General features: G+C 40.4%; 1 protein-coding gene across 1 annotated transcript in view; it reads left to right on the forward strand.

Moving 5' to 3' along the window:
• The window catches only part of LOC120542484 (deoxyribonuclease-1-like), a 52,222-nt gene extending 36,141 nt beyond the window's left edge, over nt 1-16,081 (forward strand). Inside the window, exons 8-10 of the mRNA XM_039774989.1 lie at nt 8,271-8,364; nt 13,714-13,765; nt 14,697-16,081. Of these exons, the coding sequence (XP_039630923.1) occupies nt 8,271-8,364; nt 13,714-13,765; nt 14,697-14,908 (358 nt within the window). The 3' untranslated portion in view covers nt 14,909-16,081. The remainder of the gene's footprint in view (nt 1-8,270; nt 8,365-13,713; nt 13,766-14,696) is intronic.
• The last annotated feature ends 3,349 nt before the right edge of the window (nt 16,082-19,430 follow it).

A 19,430-nucleotide genomic window follows, 5' to 3' on the forward strand; every position in this document is an offset into this window, starting at 1 on the left:
ACAGTCACGGAAGCATATTATATAAGAAGATATATATGGAAGTGAAGTTCTGTGATAAGGTTTGCATATTGTTGCTGGAGTTCCACAAAGTGTATGAGTCACAAATCTTAAAATAGTTTTTTATTCCTAAGCTTTCAACAAACTACCAGGTGTCATCATCAGAGGAAAATAATTAGACTTAGAGTTAGGAATCAAAAGCAATATATATTAGGTGGAGGGTAAGGTTGTAAGGGGGTCGGAGGGTATGTGAATTAGTAAGGTGTGGTTCAAAAGGTGTTGGTCATAAAGTCTTTTTAATTATTTGAGTGTTCTTCATTTTAAGCCTGCATATGCTGGATTCAAGTCCAAGTGTCTGTTAATGGAGTTTTCATTAGAGAGCAACAATTCAGCCAGCTCCCTGGTACTCTTAGTATTGGCCCTGAATTTTACTTTCACATGTGTCTGGTGAAACTTGTATGTGTGTAAATCAGAGACCGTGGGTCTTTCCTTCTGTCGGCATTGTGATGTTCCTGTATTCATGTTGCAAGTCTTTTAGATGTTTGTCCCATGTATACTGCTGGGCATGGATCGCATGGAATGCTGTAAACTGCGTTTCTTGCCTGTGTAGTCAATTTTTTGCTTTTAGCATGGAAAAGGACAGTCCGTAAAGTGTCTGCTGAATTGTTTGATCTGGACAGGAGGCATGCTGTACTTTCTGACAAACCACAATGATAAGGAAGGATGTTGTAAGTGCGGTGAGGGACCAAGTTGGAGTCGTCTGTTTGCTGAGGTCTGGAGCGTCTCCTATATAGGCATTGTTTAACTCTTTCAGGGCAGGTGTTGGCTTATGGTGATACATAGGGTTGAGGCAGATGTCAACATTAATCAACATCCAGGGGTAGAAGGCAGTAATCAGCTGTAAACATTAACAAAACCCGCTGTTATGTTATAGTTTGGCTCTGTTTGCTTGCAGTATGAAGCTTCCAGTACGTTTTACACAGGTGCTGCTGTTTCGGGCGTCTGTTGCTGTATACTGTCACCGCTGTCATTGCCAGCTGTATGAAGACAGGTACCCCCATCTTCCTTCGTCCAGCTGCCCCCGTGGCCACAGTATGCAGCAACAGATGCCTGACTCAACAGCATCAAGGTAACATGTACTGAAAGCAGTGTAATGTGGCAAGGCACACGACTGGCTACTTCTTATATCACCATACCTTGCAGGACTGTGCTGTGTAATAGGTATGTGAATTTACATAGTGTAGTGGCTCAAGGAATATAAAACGCAGAGATGTTATTCATAAATAAATATTTATGCTGATTTATGTGTAAAACCATTGCATTGTCTACTTTTTAGAAAACTGAGTTTTTTGTAAAAATATTCAGCTTTTTGGCCAAACAAGAAAAAAAAGGTTAGCTCTGAAAGAGTTAATAAATGTCTTTGATGTGAAAGGTGTTAATGGGTGTTAATCCTGATATGGAGCAATCCAATGGTCGATAAAGAAATGAATGGACACATCAATTTCCTTGACATTTCCATTGAAAGAGGTAACTACTCTGGTTTAATTATGAGTGTTTATTGCAAGGAATGTTATGCAGACAAAATACAACACTTCACCAGCAACCACCCTTCATCACATAAACAGAGTTGTGTTAGGACTTTCTTCAAAAGGATTATCACCCATTGTTAATGCTAAAAATTACACTTTTAAAATATGTCAAATATGGAGCTGGCTGTATCTGAGCTTAGTATGCTGCATATGTCAAAAGGCACCAGTTTTAAGAAACTCTCTATCAGTTTAAGACACCCATTTTTTCGTTTATCCAATCATCTGTCTTCCAAGTTAAATTTTCCCAAATAGAATAAAAGAGAGTAGGAGTCTGTTATGGCTTGAGTGAATTCAGAACTAATTTCATGTTCAGCACACTCACACACACTTGCTGACACTGGGTCGAGTTAGATTTTGCAGTAAATCTAACAAGTCTCTTGTCTTTTCTGAGTAAGAAACCACTGAAATTCCATACAGACTCTAAGAGACGCACTGCCTGGACTCCAGTCAAATGACACTGTGATTTAAATGCTATGAAGAACACACATTATTCACTGCACTATCCCTGTAAAGTTATTTTTATCGAAATTACAATTAGATTGACTCTGAAGTCTTAAATTGTGGGAAAAAAATCCTACCAAGTTTGTTGCAGAGATAAAGAGGGCACATTTCCAAATGACAGACTACAGTGGCCATTGTTGTAATATTCTCAGTGCAATCTTTGTAGCTGGAAGATGAGATTGTATTACTAAAATACTTGGTTTAAACAGACATAATTGTAAATTCACTTCCATGGAGTGATTAATGTAAGTGAAGGACGATTAAACTGCATTTATACACAGTTCATTAGAAACTACACATCACTCTTCATGTGTTTAATAGAAATCCTGATCACAATTGAAATTTCTCATGAACACAATGAAGAACAATGTAAAAGTTCAGTTCATGCTCTTTCACAGTTCAAGAATGGCAAACATTTTTCCTTGATCTAAAAACTGAGTTCACATTAAAATTAGAAGGAATGATGTTTAATCATTATCAGGACTGCTCCTGTGATTCTGGCATTGTTAGAAGTTACAGATGAATGTTTTGCTCAACAAAAGGCAGATATCTTCAACCAAATGCAGCCTGGCTCCAGCCAAAAGCTGTGATCTGCTTTAAGTCAGGAGTCAGACAGCATTACAAAATTGTCATTATAAAATCAAACAAGAAGCAAAAAATGCCATGATGTAGAGCTTTACCATCAATTGACTGTAATGTACTAACTCTTGAGCAGCTATTGATGTCAGAAGAAGGACAAGACTGAATATTATCGTTAAAAACTGCTAAAAATTGGAATGGAGAGTTTTGGATAAGTCTAAATATTTTGACATGACAGCACTTTTAAGATGAATCTAAAACTTGCGTCATGTTAGATGACTTCTCCAGTGATTTCCAGTCGTAACCTTCATTTACAAATCTTAACCAGTCGGAGGCTGTTGGCAACATGTTCCTGTAAAGACATACCTAACAACTTAGACCAACTAGTCTGCAACTGGCTATGTCAAAATCAAGCCTGTCTGATTTTCTTGTTGGTTGTAGTGGTGGGCTGTGTACAGAGGAGAACCGACAACCAGTGAATGCTCATTCGAAAGTACAAGGCATAGGATAAGGAATAAGGAATGTGGGCATTTTGAACTTCACATACAGAACAGAAGCTTATCCTTCTGATGACTCGTATTTTATGTACTAAAACAGACTGGAAGAAAGAACAATGGGCAGAGATTGTGGCTGAACATACCATAGCTATTAACCCTTTGTACAGTGCCGGTACAGCGACAGCTCCTTCAGGTAATATTAAGACTGTGAAGCTCACAAGCAGAAGAGAAGCTCATCTGTATGATGTCTTGTATTTTACATAACAAAATGGAAAAAAAAACAGAGATTGCAGATGTTAACCCTTCGTACAGCACCGGCTCCATCAGAAAACACTCTATTGGCTGTCAGTAAAAGGGACAAGTAGTGGAAGATTTACGCTCAATCGATAAATATGACATGGGCTACAATTTTCAGTCATGTAATTTGACATGGTGCAGCAATGAGACTGCGATCGGCAAATCTGACATACCCCATGACAAAAATTGTGTAGTGTGACATTGGCTTAAGATAACACATGAAAATTTGAAACAGTCACCCCGCAGTGTTCTTGGCCATTATTTTGTTAAATGGTCAAAGTCCCCCAGTAGGTAAAGGGATGTTAAGAGAAGATATACAAGGTGTTGTTTCACTACAGAAACACGAATGTCTGCAGTTCATGACAACAGAAATGTTATCAGTTACTACTTACGTATTAACTGATGGTAATCAGGGGCTATTGTTAGTACTCCTGTGCTGGCTAAAGATTGAAATATTACTCTGGAACAGTGGAGTATATGATTAGCTATATACTTTAGAATGCATAACTTACTATACTGTATAAATATCATAAGCAGACTAATTTGGCCATACATGCATACGTAATCTGCAGAAGAAGCAATGTAAAAGCAATGTATTTCTTACCAGATTCACAAAGAAAGGACACTTTTAATGAGACCTGCGCACATCTGTTCAGGAGAGCTAAATTTGCCAACTCACTAGCCCTAGCAATACTGATGTTCACATCAACAGCAGTGAAAGTTTCCATTGAAAAATCTTTTTTTGGGACATAGTCATTGTTTCATTTGAATTTTTAAACCTGAAATCCAAAATGTATAAGCAGAAATTTTTCTTTGCTCTTGGAGTGAGGTTAGGCAAAACAAAACATCATTATTGCCGTCCTGCTAGAGGCCTGTGCTACAGTGCTAGTTAGTTTAGCACTCAGACAGCAGAAGCACAATATTTTAAGGTTTAAAGCTAAAATACAAGGATGTTGTCCAAGCATATTTTCTTGCAAACCCAATAATGGACATCAAACTATTCATAACACTGTGACATTTTATTTATTTGTTTATTTTTAAAGACTTCCCACAGTTTTGATTTTGAGTCTTTCTGGGGTCCAAAGGGTTAATCAAGGGTTCCAGGACCCTCCATATTTCAAATATTGTATATAATCCACTTTATTTTAGTCAGTTATTAGATTGTGTTTGCTTAGCCAAGGAAGTCTCAACATAGCTGCTGACACAATTTTGGGGGTTTGAACGGTGCACGTTTGATTTTTGTACTTGTTTTCTATTGTTTTTCAAGATCTCATTAGTTCATAGTTATTTGTATTTATTCTTATGCTAAATTTAGTTTCCTGCTGGAAAAAGCAGGGTAGTAAACAGCCCAGACACAGACAGGTAGACATTATTTTATAGCACCACACACGTTTATTTACAATATATATACAACAGTGATCACGCACAACCCAGCGCCGCAGCACCAATCACCCTCAAGTCCAGGCCCTTAATACAATGCCTTTCTCACTCCTCTCCGCCAAGACTTCGTCCTCTTCCACCCGACTCCAGCCAACGAATGGAGGGAGGCGGCCCCTTTTATACACACCCGGATATGCTCCAGGTGCCTCCCTGCAATCTTCCGCCGTCACTCCCCAGTGTGGCGGAAGTACCGGCTCTGCATCGGGAAGCCGTCCGGGTGTCCCTGATCCTCTTCCCCCCAGCACTTCTGGGTGTGACGGAAGTGCTGAGGTCCAGGGCTCCAAAGGCATTGAGGCTCCTCCTGGCGGTGACCATGGGCCCTTACAGGGCTGAGCTTCAAAGCTCGGTACCCGTGGTCCCCAAAGCTACCAGAGCGTTCGCCCCCTCGTGATCTGCGGGAGGCATAAACCCTCCTCCGGTCCTCCTGGATGTCCCGGCTGGGTACCACCCCCAGCCACCTGTGACAGCAGTTTCACTGATGTTTCTGCCTGGCGGCCATATATTTGTTTGAAACGATCCCCCATTGCTGTCACATGACACCCAGTTGTCATATTTCATGAAGTCATCACATGGATGATTTTTAAGATGACGGCACAGCTCCGATCGGTTTTGTTTACAAGTTGGCATGGCAAGTTACATATCGGCGTGCTCAGCTGCTCATTGGCTGTAAGTTTGGAGTGTCACTCACAGCGTCCAATCAAACTGGTAGATTCTACCAGGGTTTGGAGTTGTGCGTCATCGTTCGGCTGTCTGTGACACTCGTTGGCTATACGAGGTGCCAGTCACCCCCCAGAACCCTCGTAATTGGCCAATTTAGGTGTCAATCAGAAGCTAACACTTCCGTGTAACATGCTTTAGCATGGTTATTGCCGACAGAAACAAATTACGTCTGATATGACCAATAGAAATGAAAAAAAATGTCGGAGCTAGTCTCAAGTTAAGAAACGTTTTCTGGAGTTTTTGTCCCTTTGAGGATCTATCGTGTATTTTGGACCTAATCGTTTTACTGGATTATATTCCCTGGAGCCTTACGGACAGAATGAGATCAATATTGCTCGGAAATATTGATGTTTGACTTGCAGAGAGCCTTGAAAGGTAGTCAAAGGTAGGAAAAGTCAGCTCTTAAAAGTATTTACTTCTCTGTAAAAAAGGATTTAGTGTCAGTGCTGTGGTTGTTGTGTGTCAAAATGGTTTATATCATCGGGAAGACGAGACTCTGAATTTTCATTTGATGTGTAGTATGTCGAGGTGCATGACAGAGAGGCATGCACACATGGCTGTGACATGGCTGTGACGTCGTCCAATCGTAGCTATGTACCGGGACCGGTACGTGTGCATGTTAAGTGGTTTTAAAAGTAAAAGGGTCGAATGAGATGGCTTCATTGAGGATGGGATATGAGTGTACTCCTGAAGACAGAACAACAGGGATGATTTAAGATTACATTGTTATAGAAGAGGATGTAAAGCCATGACAGTGAACAACAAAACAGTGGAAATTATAAAATGGAATAAACAAATAAGAAAAAAAAAACCATAAATTTAAAGTGAATCCTAAATGCTTTGATAAATATCAACATTATAAATCCATACAAAATTACCACAATAATTAATTGTATCATAAACCTAACAGCTCAAAAACCAGAGCACAAAATTGAAGTAGCAACAATAACCATAATCAAGTCAAAAGCCTGAAAATTCAAAAAACCTTTTAAATGTAAGTACATAGGGAACAGTTCTAGAGGAGAGCGGCCGAGTCCATTCTTAAATTTCCCTCAGGTGACTGCGCTACTAATCACCACAGCACCTGAGGTAAATAAACTAGCTTAAGGGCCCACCCCCTTAACAATTAAACTGAGCAAGGCAATAAGCACAAGAAGTATTAATGAAAGAAAACTGAAAATGAACAAAACCGAGACGGAGAGAAAAGGGGCTAGGTTTGGGGCTGTGCCAAAATCAAACACGTCAAGTCATACACAGAAATAAAAAAAGAGATGTTTAAAAAATGCTAGAGAAAAGCCATAATTAAAAAAATTCAAAAAGGACATACAAAAGCATACAAAGCAAAGCACTACAAATATCAAATGGAATGGCAGCATTTGCCAAGTCTCTACGTATGCACTGCTAGAGCAAGACCATAACCAAGCTCCAAATTTGTTAGTTTCCGGTCCCATCATTTGGCTGCTGTGTAATTAGGTTAGCCTTGCAAAAGATGCAGGAAAGACCAGAGGTAAATGTCATGAGTAAAGACACGGCTATTCTGATAGTCATATCCTGACAGGCATAATCTGATGACTGTTGAAAACAATCATTTAGAGAACAAACGGTTATCCTCTACTAATATTCCTCAAGCATCACAACTAATGGAGTCAACTGAAGGACTAATCCTGTTGATTGAAGTTATTCAGAAATTGGTGTGTTAATGATCCATGGGCCTCTACAACTCACTTGGTAATCTAGCTGGCATTTACTGTTCCTGGGCTGGGTTCCAGAGAGGGCCAACAAATATATTATTAAAAAGATGACTGCGCTTTCATGATTTAGCTTTTTCTCCTCAAAAGCCAGCTTTCAAACCTAAAATCTGCAGGTGCCCACCACTGGTTGCAGTATGCTAACAACATTTCATTGTTTACTCTTGAGCTGATCTCTCAACTACAATTATTCCCCGAAAAAAAAGAAAGTGCATAATACAAATTGAACTGACCCCCCACTATGCTTTGAAAGATGTCAATCTGGTAAGAGAGCCATAGGTAAAGGGTCTAAAGATAAATCGACATTGAAGTTGTAATACAAGCAGGAACTCAACATAAGATGCAAGACAGAGGAAAGGACAAATCATAACTGTAGAGCAGGCAAGGACAGGCAAGTAACAATGAAAGAAATAAGAAGAAACATCACAAAAGTGATTCCTGCTGACAAAGATTCTCCAAATGAATGACACTTGTATCATTTGTCATTTGACCTTTCATGTTAAAAGTCACAGCAATCAATTGTGAGAAGGTGTCAGAAGAGGCGTGTTACCTAACACTAACACAAGAGACGTGCAGAGAGTGCGAGTCAGGAGCCACTTGAGGGGATCAATATGGATGAAGCTCACAGTCTGTTGCATATTATTCATGTAACCTATTAATTTGGCAGGTCTACTCACAAGTCCCTGGTTTATTTTTGCATGTATTGCCCTGGGCCAACACTCTCCTGCTACTCTGGTTCTGTTTCGCATATCTGATAGGATGTCTGTCTCTCTAGAGTGAATTGTGGCTAACTCATGTTAAAGACTGTGATTTTGCTTAATTTAACAACATCATGTAGGTAAGGGATAATTGGCAAAACATTTTTCATAAGAGCTGCTTAACCCATATTTAACCTTTTTCAGGATTGTGGCAAGTGGCACAGTGCCGGACACAATTATTCCTGGATCTGCCTCAGCATTCAACTACCAGAAGGCTCTAGGCCTCTTGTATGATAAGGTAAGTGGACCACTTGTCTCTCAAGGACTCATTGGCTGCTCCTGTACATAAATACAATAGCCCAGCACTTTAGTCAGTGTCTTTATCCATTCAGTGCTCTATTTACTGCATTTGATTAATACAAAAATAATCTAAATTTCTGCTTGTGTACTGCACATACTTATTTAAAAGCCTTTTGTATTAATATAGTTTGGAAAAGGTCCAACATACTTCATACTATAGGGCTTCAAACATCTGTACCATCATTTCCTAAAATATGCTTCCTTCCATTTTTTATGCTTACTTAATCCAATATTTTTTGTAAGCTTGCAACTTGCTGGATCCTATTATGACAGCAGTGAGTGCAAAATGGGAAAGACTCCCAGAATGTTTGCTAGTCATACCAAGCCTATTTATACCAATCAACCACAACATTAAAACCACTTACGTAAAATTGTGTAGGTCCCCCATGTTCCACAAAAAAAGCTCTGACCCATCAAGCAAGAAAAGCCACAAAACCTCTGAAGGTGACCTGTGGTATCTGATACCAAGATGTTAACAGCAGATATACTTTAAGTCCTGTAAGATGCAAAGTGGAGCCTCCATGGATATGACTTATTTTTCCAGCGCATTCCACAGATAAATGATCAGATTGAGTTGAACACCTTAAACTCTTTGTTATGTTCTTCAAACCATTCCTAAATATTTTTTTTCAGTGTGGCAGGGCACATTATTCTGCTGAAGGAGCCCCCTGCCATCAGGGAGTACTGTTGTCATGCAGGGGTTTACGTGATCTGCAACAATCTTTAGGTAGATGGTGTGTGTCAAAGTAACAAACCTGTATACATGAATTCCAGGACCCAAAGGTTACCCAGAAGAACATTGCTTAGAGCATCACACTGCCTCTGCCAGCTCTCCTTCTTCCCATAATGCATCCTGCTCCTGCTATCATCTCTTCCCCAGTGACACACACACACACCTGGGTGATCACATGATCTAAAAGAAAATATTATTTACCAAACCAGGCCACCTTCTTCTGTTGTTCTGTGGTCCAGTTCTGACGTTCACGTGCCCATCATAGGTGCTTCTGGTGGTGGACAGGGGTCAGCATTGTTATTCTGGCCATTCCTGCGGCTATGCAGCCCTCTGCGCAACAAGTTGCAATGCTCTGTGTTTTCTGACATCTTTGTCTCATGACCAGCATTGAGTTTTTCAACATGCAGCTACGTGCTACATCCCATCTTTTGTGGGATTGGACTGGATGGGCTAGCTTTTGCTCTCTATACACATGACCCTGTCGCCAGTTCACCGGTTCTCCTTTCTTGCACTTCTTTTTGTGAGTACTAACCACCTCATACTGGGAACACCCCACAAGACCTGCTATTTTGGAGATGCTCTTACCCAGTTGTCTAGCTATTACAATGTGACCTTTGTCAGAGTCCCTCAAATCCTTATGCTTTCCCATTTTTCCTGCTTCTAACACATGACCCTAAAGTACTGACTTTTCACTTGTTGCCTAACGTATACCACCATTTGACAAGTGCCACTGTAACAAGATACATATGAATGTTATCCACTTCACCTGTCAGTGATTTTCAAGTTATGGCTGATCTGTGCAGATTTACCAACCAGTCTAACATATCTTGGGATTGTGGCACTGGATTACCTGAAAAAGATTCTGGGGTGATACAGAGATTAAATACAAAGTTCATGCAGATAGTGACCAGGGGCCTCATGTATAAACGGTGCGTACGCACAGAAATGTTGCGTACGAACGTTTCCACGTTCAAATCACGATGTATAAAACCTAAACTTGGCATAAAGCCACGCACATTTCCACGGTACCTCATACCCTGTCGTACGCAAGTTCTCCGCTCGGTTTTGCAGACTGGTGGCACCCAGCGTCGAAGCAATGCTACTGTTCCTGTGTGGTTTGTCTTTCTTTTTCAGATCCTCATCCCTGACGCAGCTTTATAAATACACTGAAATTAACCGCATATTGTTTATTAGTTTAATGCATCTGATTGTAATTAACCTGTAACAATATAATGGTCCACAGAATGGTCAAACTATTCTAAAAACCATAGCTGCTTTAGTGTTGTTACTCTCACTGCACCTTCTTCTTTCAGCTGATCCCGATAGGAGTTGCCACAGTGGATCATCTTTTTCCATATTACTCTCACTGCACCACTCAGAGCAGCTGATCGGAAAGAGAATTATTGGTATACAGCATCAAGCACACGCTGTCTGAGCCATGCTTTCTATTTGAACTGCTTCTCACACGGCAAATGCTTCAAAACCTTTATTGTATGGACCTCGCGGTTCAGAAACAGTTTCACCTCAAGAGCTCTAAACGCAATCAATTACTCCATCAACTGCTCCTTGTAGAACTGTTTGTACTTATAAGTACAATTACCTCACTTTAAACTTGCAATACAGTTATAATATTGCACAACCTGAGCCACTTTATAAAGCGTGTATTTACATATGACGATGATATCATTTTTAAGAAGAAATGCAGCAAAATATGTTTATTATATTATACAGATAAAACTTTAACTTTATTTAAATAATCTGTATAGCTAATAATTAAAGGACACGGTGTCGCTACGCTAGCAAGGATCTGGCACTCTGTTCACTAATTGTTCCTGCCTCGCACTGTATGCTTCACTGGGACTGGCGTAAGGGATAGAATAATTAAACATGTACTACGAAGATATTTCAATGTTCCTTAAAAGTTTTGAAGAATCTGCGTTATAAGCTTACAGATGGCATAACGTCTATTACAGAGCTGATTGTGTGGTGATTGGGTATTTGGAGAAAGAAAAAGAAGGACAGGAATTGGAGGTTAGTACGTTTGAAAGAGACAGTAGTGCTGCAACAAATTATTTTATCGAAGGTCGCGCACAGTTACTGCGCCACCTTGTTCCCATGTTTGATAACATGCTTTAACTCCTATCATCATGAAAATGATATCACATATACATCTCAGTATTTTAGTTATTCAGAGAGCTGTAATATCATGAATGTAATGGATTCTCTGTCCTTTCAGAGGTTTAAGAAACACGTAGTGATTTACACACATAGAGCACATAGAAGATCAAATACAAAACAAAGCATTTAACGTACTACTTTAGTTACAATGGGATTTGAGAAATTAGTAAATTAAACGATTTTAAGATTAAGCTTATGATGTTCTACTTTAATCTATACTAATAAAAGGCAAAGCCCTCACTGATTGATTGACTGCCTCATTCATCACTAATTCTCCAACTTCCTGTGTAGGTCGAAAGCTGAAATTTGGCAGGCTCATTCCTTACAGCTTACTTACAAAAGTTAGGCAGGTTTCATTTTGAAATTCTACACGTAACGGTCATAACTGGAACCTACTTACGTACATATATACAGCCATAGCCTGCAGCTCGGTCGCCATATGAGGCGGAGTTGCGTCCCTCATCGTCACGCCTCCCACGTAATTGAGTGCCTGCCCCTATAAGGCCATCCGTCAACAGCAATCCAATAGACACGCTGCCGCTAAATATTCGCGGATGAAGGACTGTGCTTACTGTATGCAAACAAAGATGAGATGGTCAGGGATAGAATAGTGTTTGGCACAAACTCAGCAAAAGTATGAGAGAAACTTTTAAGTGGCGGGTCTTAGCTAACATTAAATAAAGCCGTGGACATCGCAAGATCGCACGAGATAGCACAAGCACAGCTGAGAACCTTCGATGCATGTACTCCGAGCGGCTCACGTGAACTGACTTTGCAGGACTGGGAAAGGTAAACCCATGCATGCAGTGTGTGATGTCTCAGATAAAGAGGAAGATGAGCTGTTTATTGATGCAGTAAGAAAGGAACAACCCTCTGAATCTGAACAAGCCTTTGTAGACATATCAATAGGAAAGCAAGGTGTAAAGCTTAAGTTTAAATTAAGTTCATAGACATGCTGCCGCTAAATACTCGCAGGCAAATCCACAACTTAATACCGGGAATGCCTGTTAAACATCTTAGATTCACGAGTACCGATTTGGGTAGTGAACACTTCGATGAATGATACCTGTTATCTTTACAACAGTTGACAAACACGGAATATAACTTGAACACAACACATCCTCCAAATACGAACCTGATTGAAAGAAATAATGATAATCAAATCCTTGATGACAGCAACACTCAGTGACACAACAATTACATTGACAATCATGTTACGTTATTTTTAAAATGTTTCCTTTTCTTTTTCATAACTTCTTTAACACACTACTTCTCCGCTGCGAAACGCGGGTATTTTGCTAGTGACAAAATAAACTACGTGATAAAAGTGGAAATTTTGAGATTAAAGTTGACATTTCATGCTTTTTCCCCACTGTGTGCCTTTTTTTTCTCTGTACCCTAATAAGCTTTCATATGACACTCAGACGGTGGGTACGACTCGCCTTTTCACGGTGACTTTGATATGCGACTTCTTTTTTATTTTGGGCACTGTGCGACTTTGTGAAATTGAGCTTTCGAGTTTCTCCGACATGCTATATCACTTGATCAGCTTTCTTTTCTTGTTTATACCACTGTTAAACCAACAATTATTGTACATTTTTCCTTGCCTCCACTTGGTATTCGCTGAAATTGTTCTGTTTTTCCTCATGGTTTTGCCATTGTATTTTCACAGAATGCTGAGCTTAAGGGCTATTTATATTGATTTACATATTCAAAGATGCGTAATTCTGGGAGGAGTTGGTGCGGGACAGCAGGCGCATGCACGTGCGTTACTTTTCACGCTGATCGGGATTTATGTAGCGGAAGAACGTGGAAGTTTGCATACGCACAGATTCCTGCATCTGGATTTTTCTGTGCGTACGCACATTCCCACTTTTGTGCTCACGCCATGTTATAGTGTGAGTTCTACACACAGCGTTATACATGAGGCCCCAGGACAGAACTACAACCCTGTTTCCTGGAGCCTTGTGGAACCAAGGCTAACCATTTTAGCTCATTTGCTCCTTAGGTAGAACTGACACTATTATAACGTGACCGCTGTGACCTGGTGCTGTATTAGACGCATCACTTCCAGTATCTTTCAGGTGACAGGTATCATCACAAATTTAGTGACTGTGCCCCTGCCACTCAATCCTTTTTCTCTCACAAAATAACTATAAACGCTTTTATTGCAGCTTTCTCTATACTGACTTTCTGGAATCCATGCCAGATTTTGATATTGGACTCATTAACAAAGTGCTTTTACAGGACAAAGAAGCCCTAGGAAGAACTTCAAATGCAACCATTTCCTGAACTCATTTAAAAAGACAGCCCATTTAAATTTGATGATATATAAAATGGAGTCTAGCAACTTTAAATGTCTTTGGAATTTTTCAGGCTAGAGATGTCTCTGATCATTACCCAGTAGAAGTGGAGGTCAAAGATGATGGTAAGTAAATTTACTTGTCACATGAAGTATTAGCATGCAGTTAGCAGTTAACAGTTTACGGTGAGCCTCTTCCTCAAATGGAGCAATTCTAGTCAGCAGTGTACTTGAGTCTGTCTGCACTTATAGTTTGTGGCACAGATTGGGGTTGATGTTCAACATATAAGGTGCCATATAAAGTAATTAACAATTATCCTTTTGTTTTGACTTTCATGAAAACTAATACCCATTAAATTCCATTTGTTTTAAACAGAGGAAGGGAAGTACTGGAGAGCAGCCATTGCCTCCAGTTAACAGTACAGCTTAAAGAGCCACAAATCTAAGTATACCCACTATTTCTGAACAGATGGATAATGTAGCTAAATTAGTATTTACATTTGGCCCTCTCCAAGTGAGTTGTTTTCAATTTGCACTTGTATCAGCAATACTTGAATTAGTAGTCATTCCTCATTCAGTCATTAGTAGCTCATTTCATTTTGAACATTTGCTTGAAGAGCATTTCTTATGTGAAGAATACAACACATGGGTTCAAGAGATGTGTCAGAGAAGAAGAGCTGGTTCACTTGGAGGTGGTCCAGGTCACTGATTTTTCTCTATATTAGATGTAGACAATACTGTATGTGTATCAGTTTATCAGTTAAGCTACATGAATGTCCTCCTTAGTTGGGGGAAGAATGTAACTGATGATCATGAAAGTACTCCATACTCATACCTTCTAGACTATGATGACAGATTTCTCATTTTTTAATTCTAATCTGAAGAGATGCTATTTTTAGTTCATTTATCCCAACTGCTTCATTCACTTTTCCTATAAATGTTGGCATTCAACATCGAGTGTTAAAGAGAAAGTCATGCAGTCACATGCAGAGTGCTCTTTGTGTCATTACCAGGCTCCAACTATCTCAATTTCACATGTTTTTTTTTCATTTTGCAGCTGCTTGGGATGGCATGGTGTTTGAGCCAAGCTCCTCCCTGGGGATAGAAGGTGGCCAGTCAGGAATGCCATGTGACTGTGTGGGAGTGGATCTCACCACCTGCAAGGGGCGCTGTGGAGCCTACAACCACAGTCTGCCCTGCCACTGCAATGCTTCATGCTCCAAGTACAGCAGCTGCTGTGCAGACTACAAGGAGTTCTGTCAAGACTGAAAACATCAGCACAACATACAGCACAACACAACAGTGTCATGCATACTACACAACACCACCACACGGAGGGTCCCACGTTCTGAGCAGTGCCAAAAATGTCATAGCACAAAAAACAGAACACAGCTCTAACAATACATGCAAGTGTGAGTATAAGAGCCATGCTACCAGACAATTAAGCATCACAACATAATACAAAGCAAAAGTACAATTAGCAATGCCACACATAGTGCACTGTGCCATAAAACAGTGATGAAAGTCTCACAAGACAAGTAAGGTTAACTGTGCTTCGCCGAATCAACAGAGCAATTAACAAGTTTACACATTCTAAACAAAATGCGTGCCAATGTGACCGTACACAAAAGTACCAGACATGGTATACAATCTCACTACACACAAAACTATGAATATTAGTGTCGAATGGTCTGAACAATCATAAAGACATGGCTACACCCTAAAATATAGTACAAGGGCACAACATGCAGTAGTATGATTTGATTCTCTGACGCTCGCATTGTCAACTTTTCAATATAACACAAAAAAGAGGAGAACAGAACCATTCGTTACATATACACTATATAACTATTAATGCAATAATGAAAATATCATAACACCATACAACACAAAAGTGTGGTTAACACAGCCATACATAGTACACAGTACATCATATAAATGATGAGAGTAACAGAAGTAACACTATAGAAAAATGAGGTTAACAAGTCCATACAAAGCATACAAGGCCATCATGCCCAAAAACAGCAAGCAAAATCACAGATTCTGAGCAGCACTAAAACAGTACGCTAACACAGAGCACAACATCAAAAAATATAAAAGTATGGTTATCAGAGCCACACATTCTGAACACTTGTGAAAATATCACGCAAAATGTGTTAATTCATCCCCATGATTAAAGTGGGTGCAATAAGCAAAGCAACACATTCTTCCCAATGCTATAAACATCATAATAGCACAAAATAAACACAAGAGTGAGGCTAGAAGTACTACACAGTATACAGTACATCGCCACAATACCCAAAATTAGGATTAGTAGGGGAACTTCAAAGTGAAATTAAGTGTATCCCAGACAACACAACGCTGACACTGCTGATAATAGACTTATCTTGAAGTCAATTGAACTGATGTTTCAAAAGATAAATAATAAAAACCTTAAAACTGCTCTCGATGCATGTTTTCCTCTGAGATCCAGCAGCAAGCCTGCTCATCTGTACATCACCTAAACCAACATTACGTTACATGACTTCTAGCCATATGATATGTCAGACTTTCTGACAGCTGTTGCTGATATGGTTGCCGGAACATGTCAGTTTAAATGACTGAAAATCACTGGCCATGTCAAATTAGACAACTGTGTGCTGATCTTCCAGGACAGTTCGACCAGCCCCTATCTCAGATATCCATTAACATGCTGCCTAATGGAACTGGTGCTCTATGGTGGGCTAATAGCCACAGTGAGTTCAGACACAGTCCTGTTTTGTTTTCTTTTCCATTCTGTGATGATACATACTGTAAAATATGAGACATCGACAGATAAAGTCTGAAGCCCCTTCTTTCTTTTATCTCGTTGCTGCATTAGATGCATTGTACTTCCTTTTCATGCATACCGAGCCCACCCCAGTGACTAAAGACAAAATCATTTGATTTTGTCAGAGTATTGCATACTAGTTGGATTGAGTTGCTAGGTATGTCAGATGAGAAAACTGTACTTCAGGGGAGTGCACCATTATGTAAATGTAGGCCAATGACTGAAAATCACTGGAAAAGTCACCTAATGTGACATCGCCTTTAAGTGACCCCTTTTTACCAACAGGAGTGAGTCGTCTGCACTTGAATGTTAAGAATATCCCATTGAACTTGATAATTCAGTGCAAAATCACTGGCTCCTACTAGAAGTGAAAGAAAATGCATTGAACAGAAGAAACCCCCAAGGGCCAGGTAAGCCACGGGCAGAAATAAAGTGAAATCCATCCATCCATCCATCCATTTACCAACCCGCTGAATCCGAACACGGGGTCTGCTGGAGCCAATCCCAGCCAACACAGGGCACAAGGCAGGAACCAATCCTGGGCAGGGTGCCAACCCACCGCAGAGTAAAGTGAAATAGGTTGGATAAATACACTGATGTATAAGAAATACATTTTTAAAGGCACACCAAAAATCAAAGATGACAAAAACTAGCAAAACTTGCAACGGTTTCAACATAACATTCTCAAACCCAATTAAACAAATTTAGGGACCAGCATTGGGTGCAAGTCTCATACTAATACTGGATGGAGTACCAGCACATTACAAATAAGGTTGACACAGTTTAGAATCACCAGTTAACCTAACCTGAATCTTTGGGTTTCTGGAGGAACACCAGAGTATCTGGGCTAAAACCAACTCAAATGGGCAATGGCCATAGAGACATAACATCATCCATCCATCCATCCATTATCCAACCTGCTATATCCTAACTACAGGGTCACGGGGGTCTGCTGGAGCCAATCCCAGCCAGCCAGCAAGGCAGGAAACAGACCCCGGGCAGGCGCCAGCCCACTTCAGCCACTAAGAACCAAATGAATTCAATTGGACAAACTTGTCTGTGCTGTGCGCAAAAATCATTTATTTGTACTGGATGAAATAACCCTGGGGTGGCACGTTTGTGCAGTGGTAGAACTACTGCCTCACAGTAAGGAGACCGGGGTTCGCTTCCCAGGTCCTCCCTGCATGGAGTTTGCATGTTCTCCCCGTGTCTACGCGAGTTTCCTCCGGGTGCACTGGTTTTGTCCCACAGTCCAAAGACATGCAGGTTAGGTGCATTGGTGATTCTAAATTGTCCCTAGTATGTGCTTGGTGTCTGGGTGTGTGTGCACCCTGCGGTGAGCTGGCACCCTGCCCGGGGTTTGTTCCTGCCTTGTGCCCTGTGCTGGCTGGGATTGGCTCCAGCAGACCCCTGTGACTCTGTGTTAGGATATAGCGGATTGGATAATGACTGACTAATGACTGAAATAACCCAGTCTAGTTTGTGAACACTCATGGGACTTAGCATCTGTAATGTTGTTCAGCACTGAAACAAATAAACACGATAATATTAAATAAACACCAATGGTAAATCAGATGAGCTACATTAAAAAGCTGCTTGAGCTGTCAGTTTGCTAAAATGTATTTAATATACTGTACATGAAATTGTCAAGCAAGAAACACTTCAGTTTTTTCCTTGGTTAGTTGAAGTATACAGTATATATTGACTACAGGAGACCCCCGTGACCCTGTAGTTAGGATATAGCGGGTTGGATAATGGATGGATGGATATTCCATTGTGTTATATATGCATATCTCATAGAAGATCTACTGTATCACAAATTGCTGAAAAACTTAACATTGGAAATGAGAGAAAGATGTCAACACACACAGTGCATCACTGTGTATTGGACTGTGCATCCACGGACTGGTCAGAAAGCCCATGCTAACCCGTGTCCACCACGGAAAGCACCTACAATGGACACATGAGTGTCAGAACTGAACCATGGGCCAATGGAAGAGGATGGCCTGGTCTGATTAATCATGTTTACTTTCAGATCATGTGGACGTTGGGTGGGTGTGCATCGTTTACCAGGGGAAGTGATAGCAGCACGATGCACTATGGGAAGGTGTCAAGGCAGAGGTGGCAGTATGATGCTCAGCGTAATGTTCTACTGGGAAACCTTGGGTCCTAACATTCATGTGGATGTTACTTTGACACACACCACTTACCTAAAGATTGTTGCAGACCACACACACACCATCATGACAATGGAATCCCTTATAGCAGTGGTCTCTTCCAGCAAGAAAATGTGCCCTGCCACTTTGAAAAATTATTTTGAAATGGTTTGTGGAACATAACAAAGAGTTCAAGATGTTTACCTTTGATGTTCCAAAGTCCCCAGATCTCAATCTAATTGAGCATCTGTGGGATGTGCTGGAAAAACAAGACCAATCGATGGAGGCAACTTACAGGACCTGAAAAGATCAGTTTGGAGATCTTGTGGAATCCATGCCTCTATGGGTCAGAGTTGTTTTGGTGGCACGAGGAGAACCTACACAATATTAGGCAGGTGTTTTTAATATTGTAGCTGATCAGTGTATATGACAGCTTATGAAGCTGTTTATAGATTTATAGATATTTGTGACTCATTTAAATTGTTTTATTTACTTACTCCATTGTTTGTAGCAGTGCAGGGTAGAACGCTGGTAAGAGATGGCTCCAGATCCCTGTCCTCTACCAGTAGCCCCTAAAGAATCCCTTAAGGAACACAATCATACACCATCTCTAAGTCCATAAAATATATATAGACTGATCTGATATACTCCCATGTAAAGAGCAGGTTCACTATTCCATGTCCTGGATGGAATCCACATTGCTCCTTCTGAATCTGAGGCTCCACAAGGGGTTCCACGGGGGTGGCTGAATACAATCTTTCCAGTACTCTAGTGTAAACCTTCCCAGGGAGGCAGAGGAGTGTGATCCCCTGATATGTGGTGCACA

Source organism: Polypterus senegalus, chromosome 13 (genome assembly GCF_016835505.1).
Source record: "Polypterus senegalus isolate Bchr_013 chromosome 13, ASM1683550v1, whole genome shotgun sequence".
Classification (NCBI taxonomy): Eukaryota; Metazoa; Chordata; class Cladistia; order Polypteriformes; family Polypteridae; genus Polypterus; species Polypterus senegalus.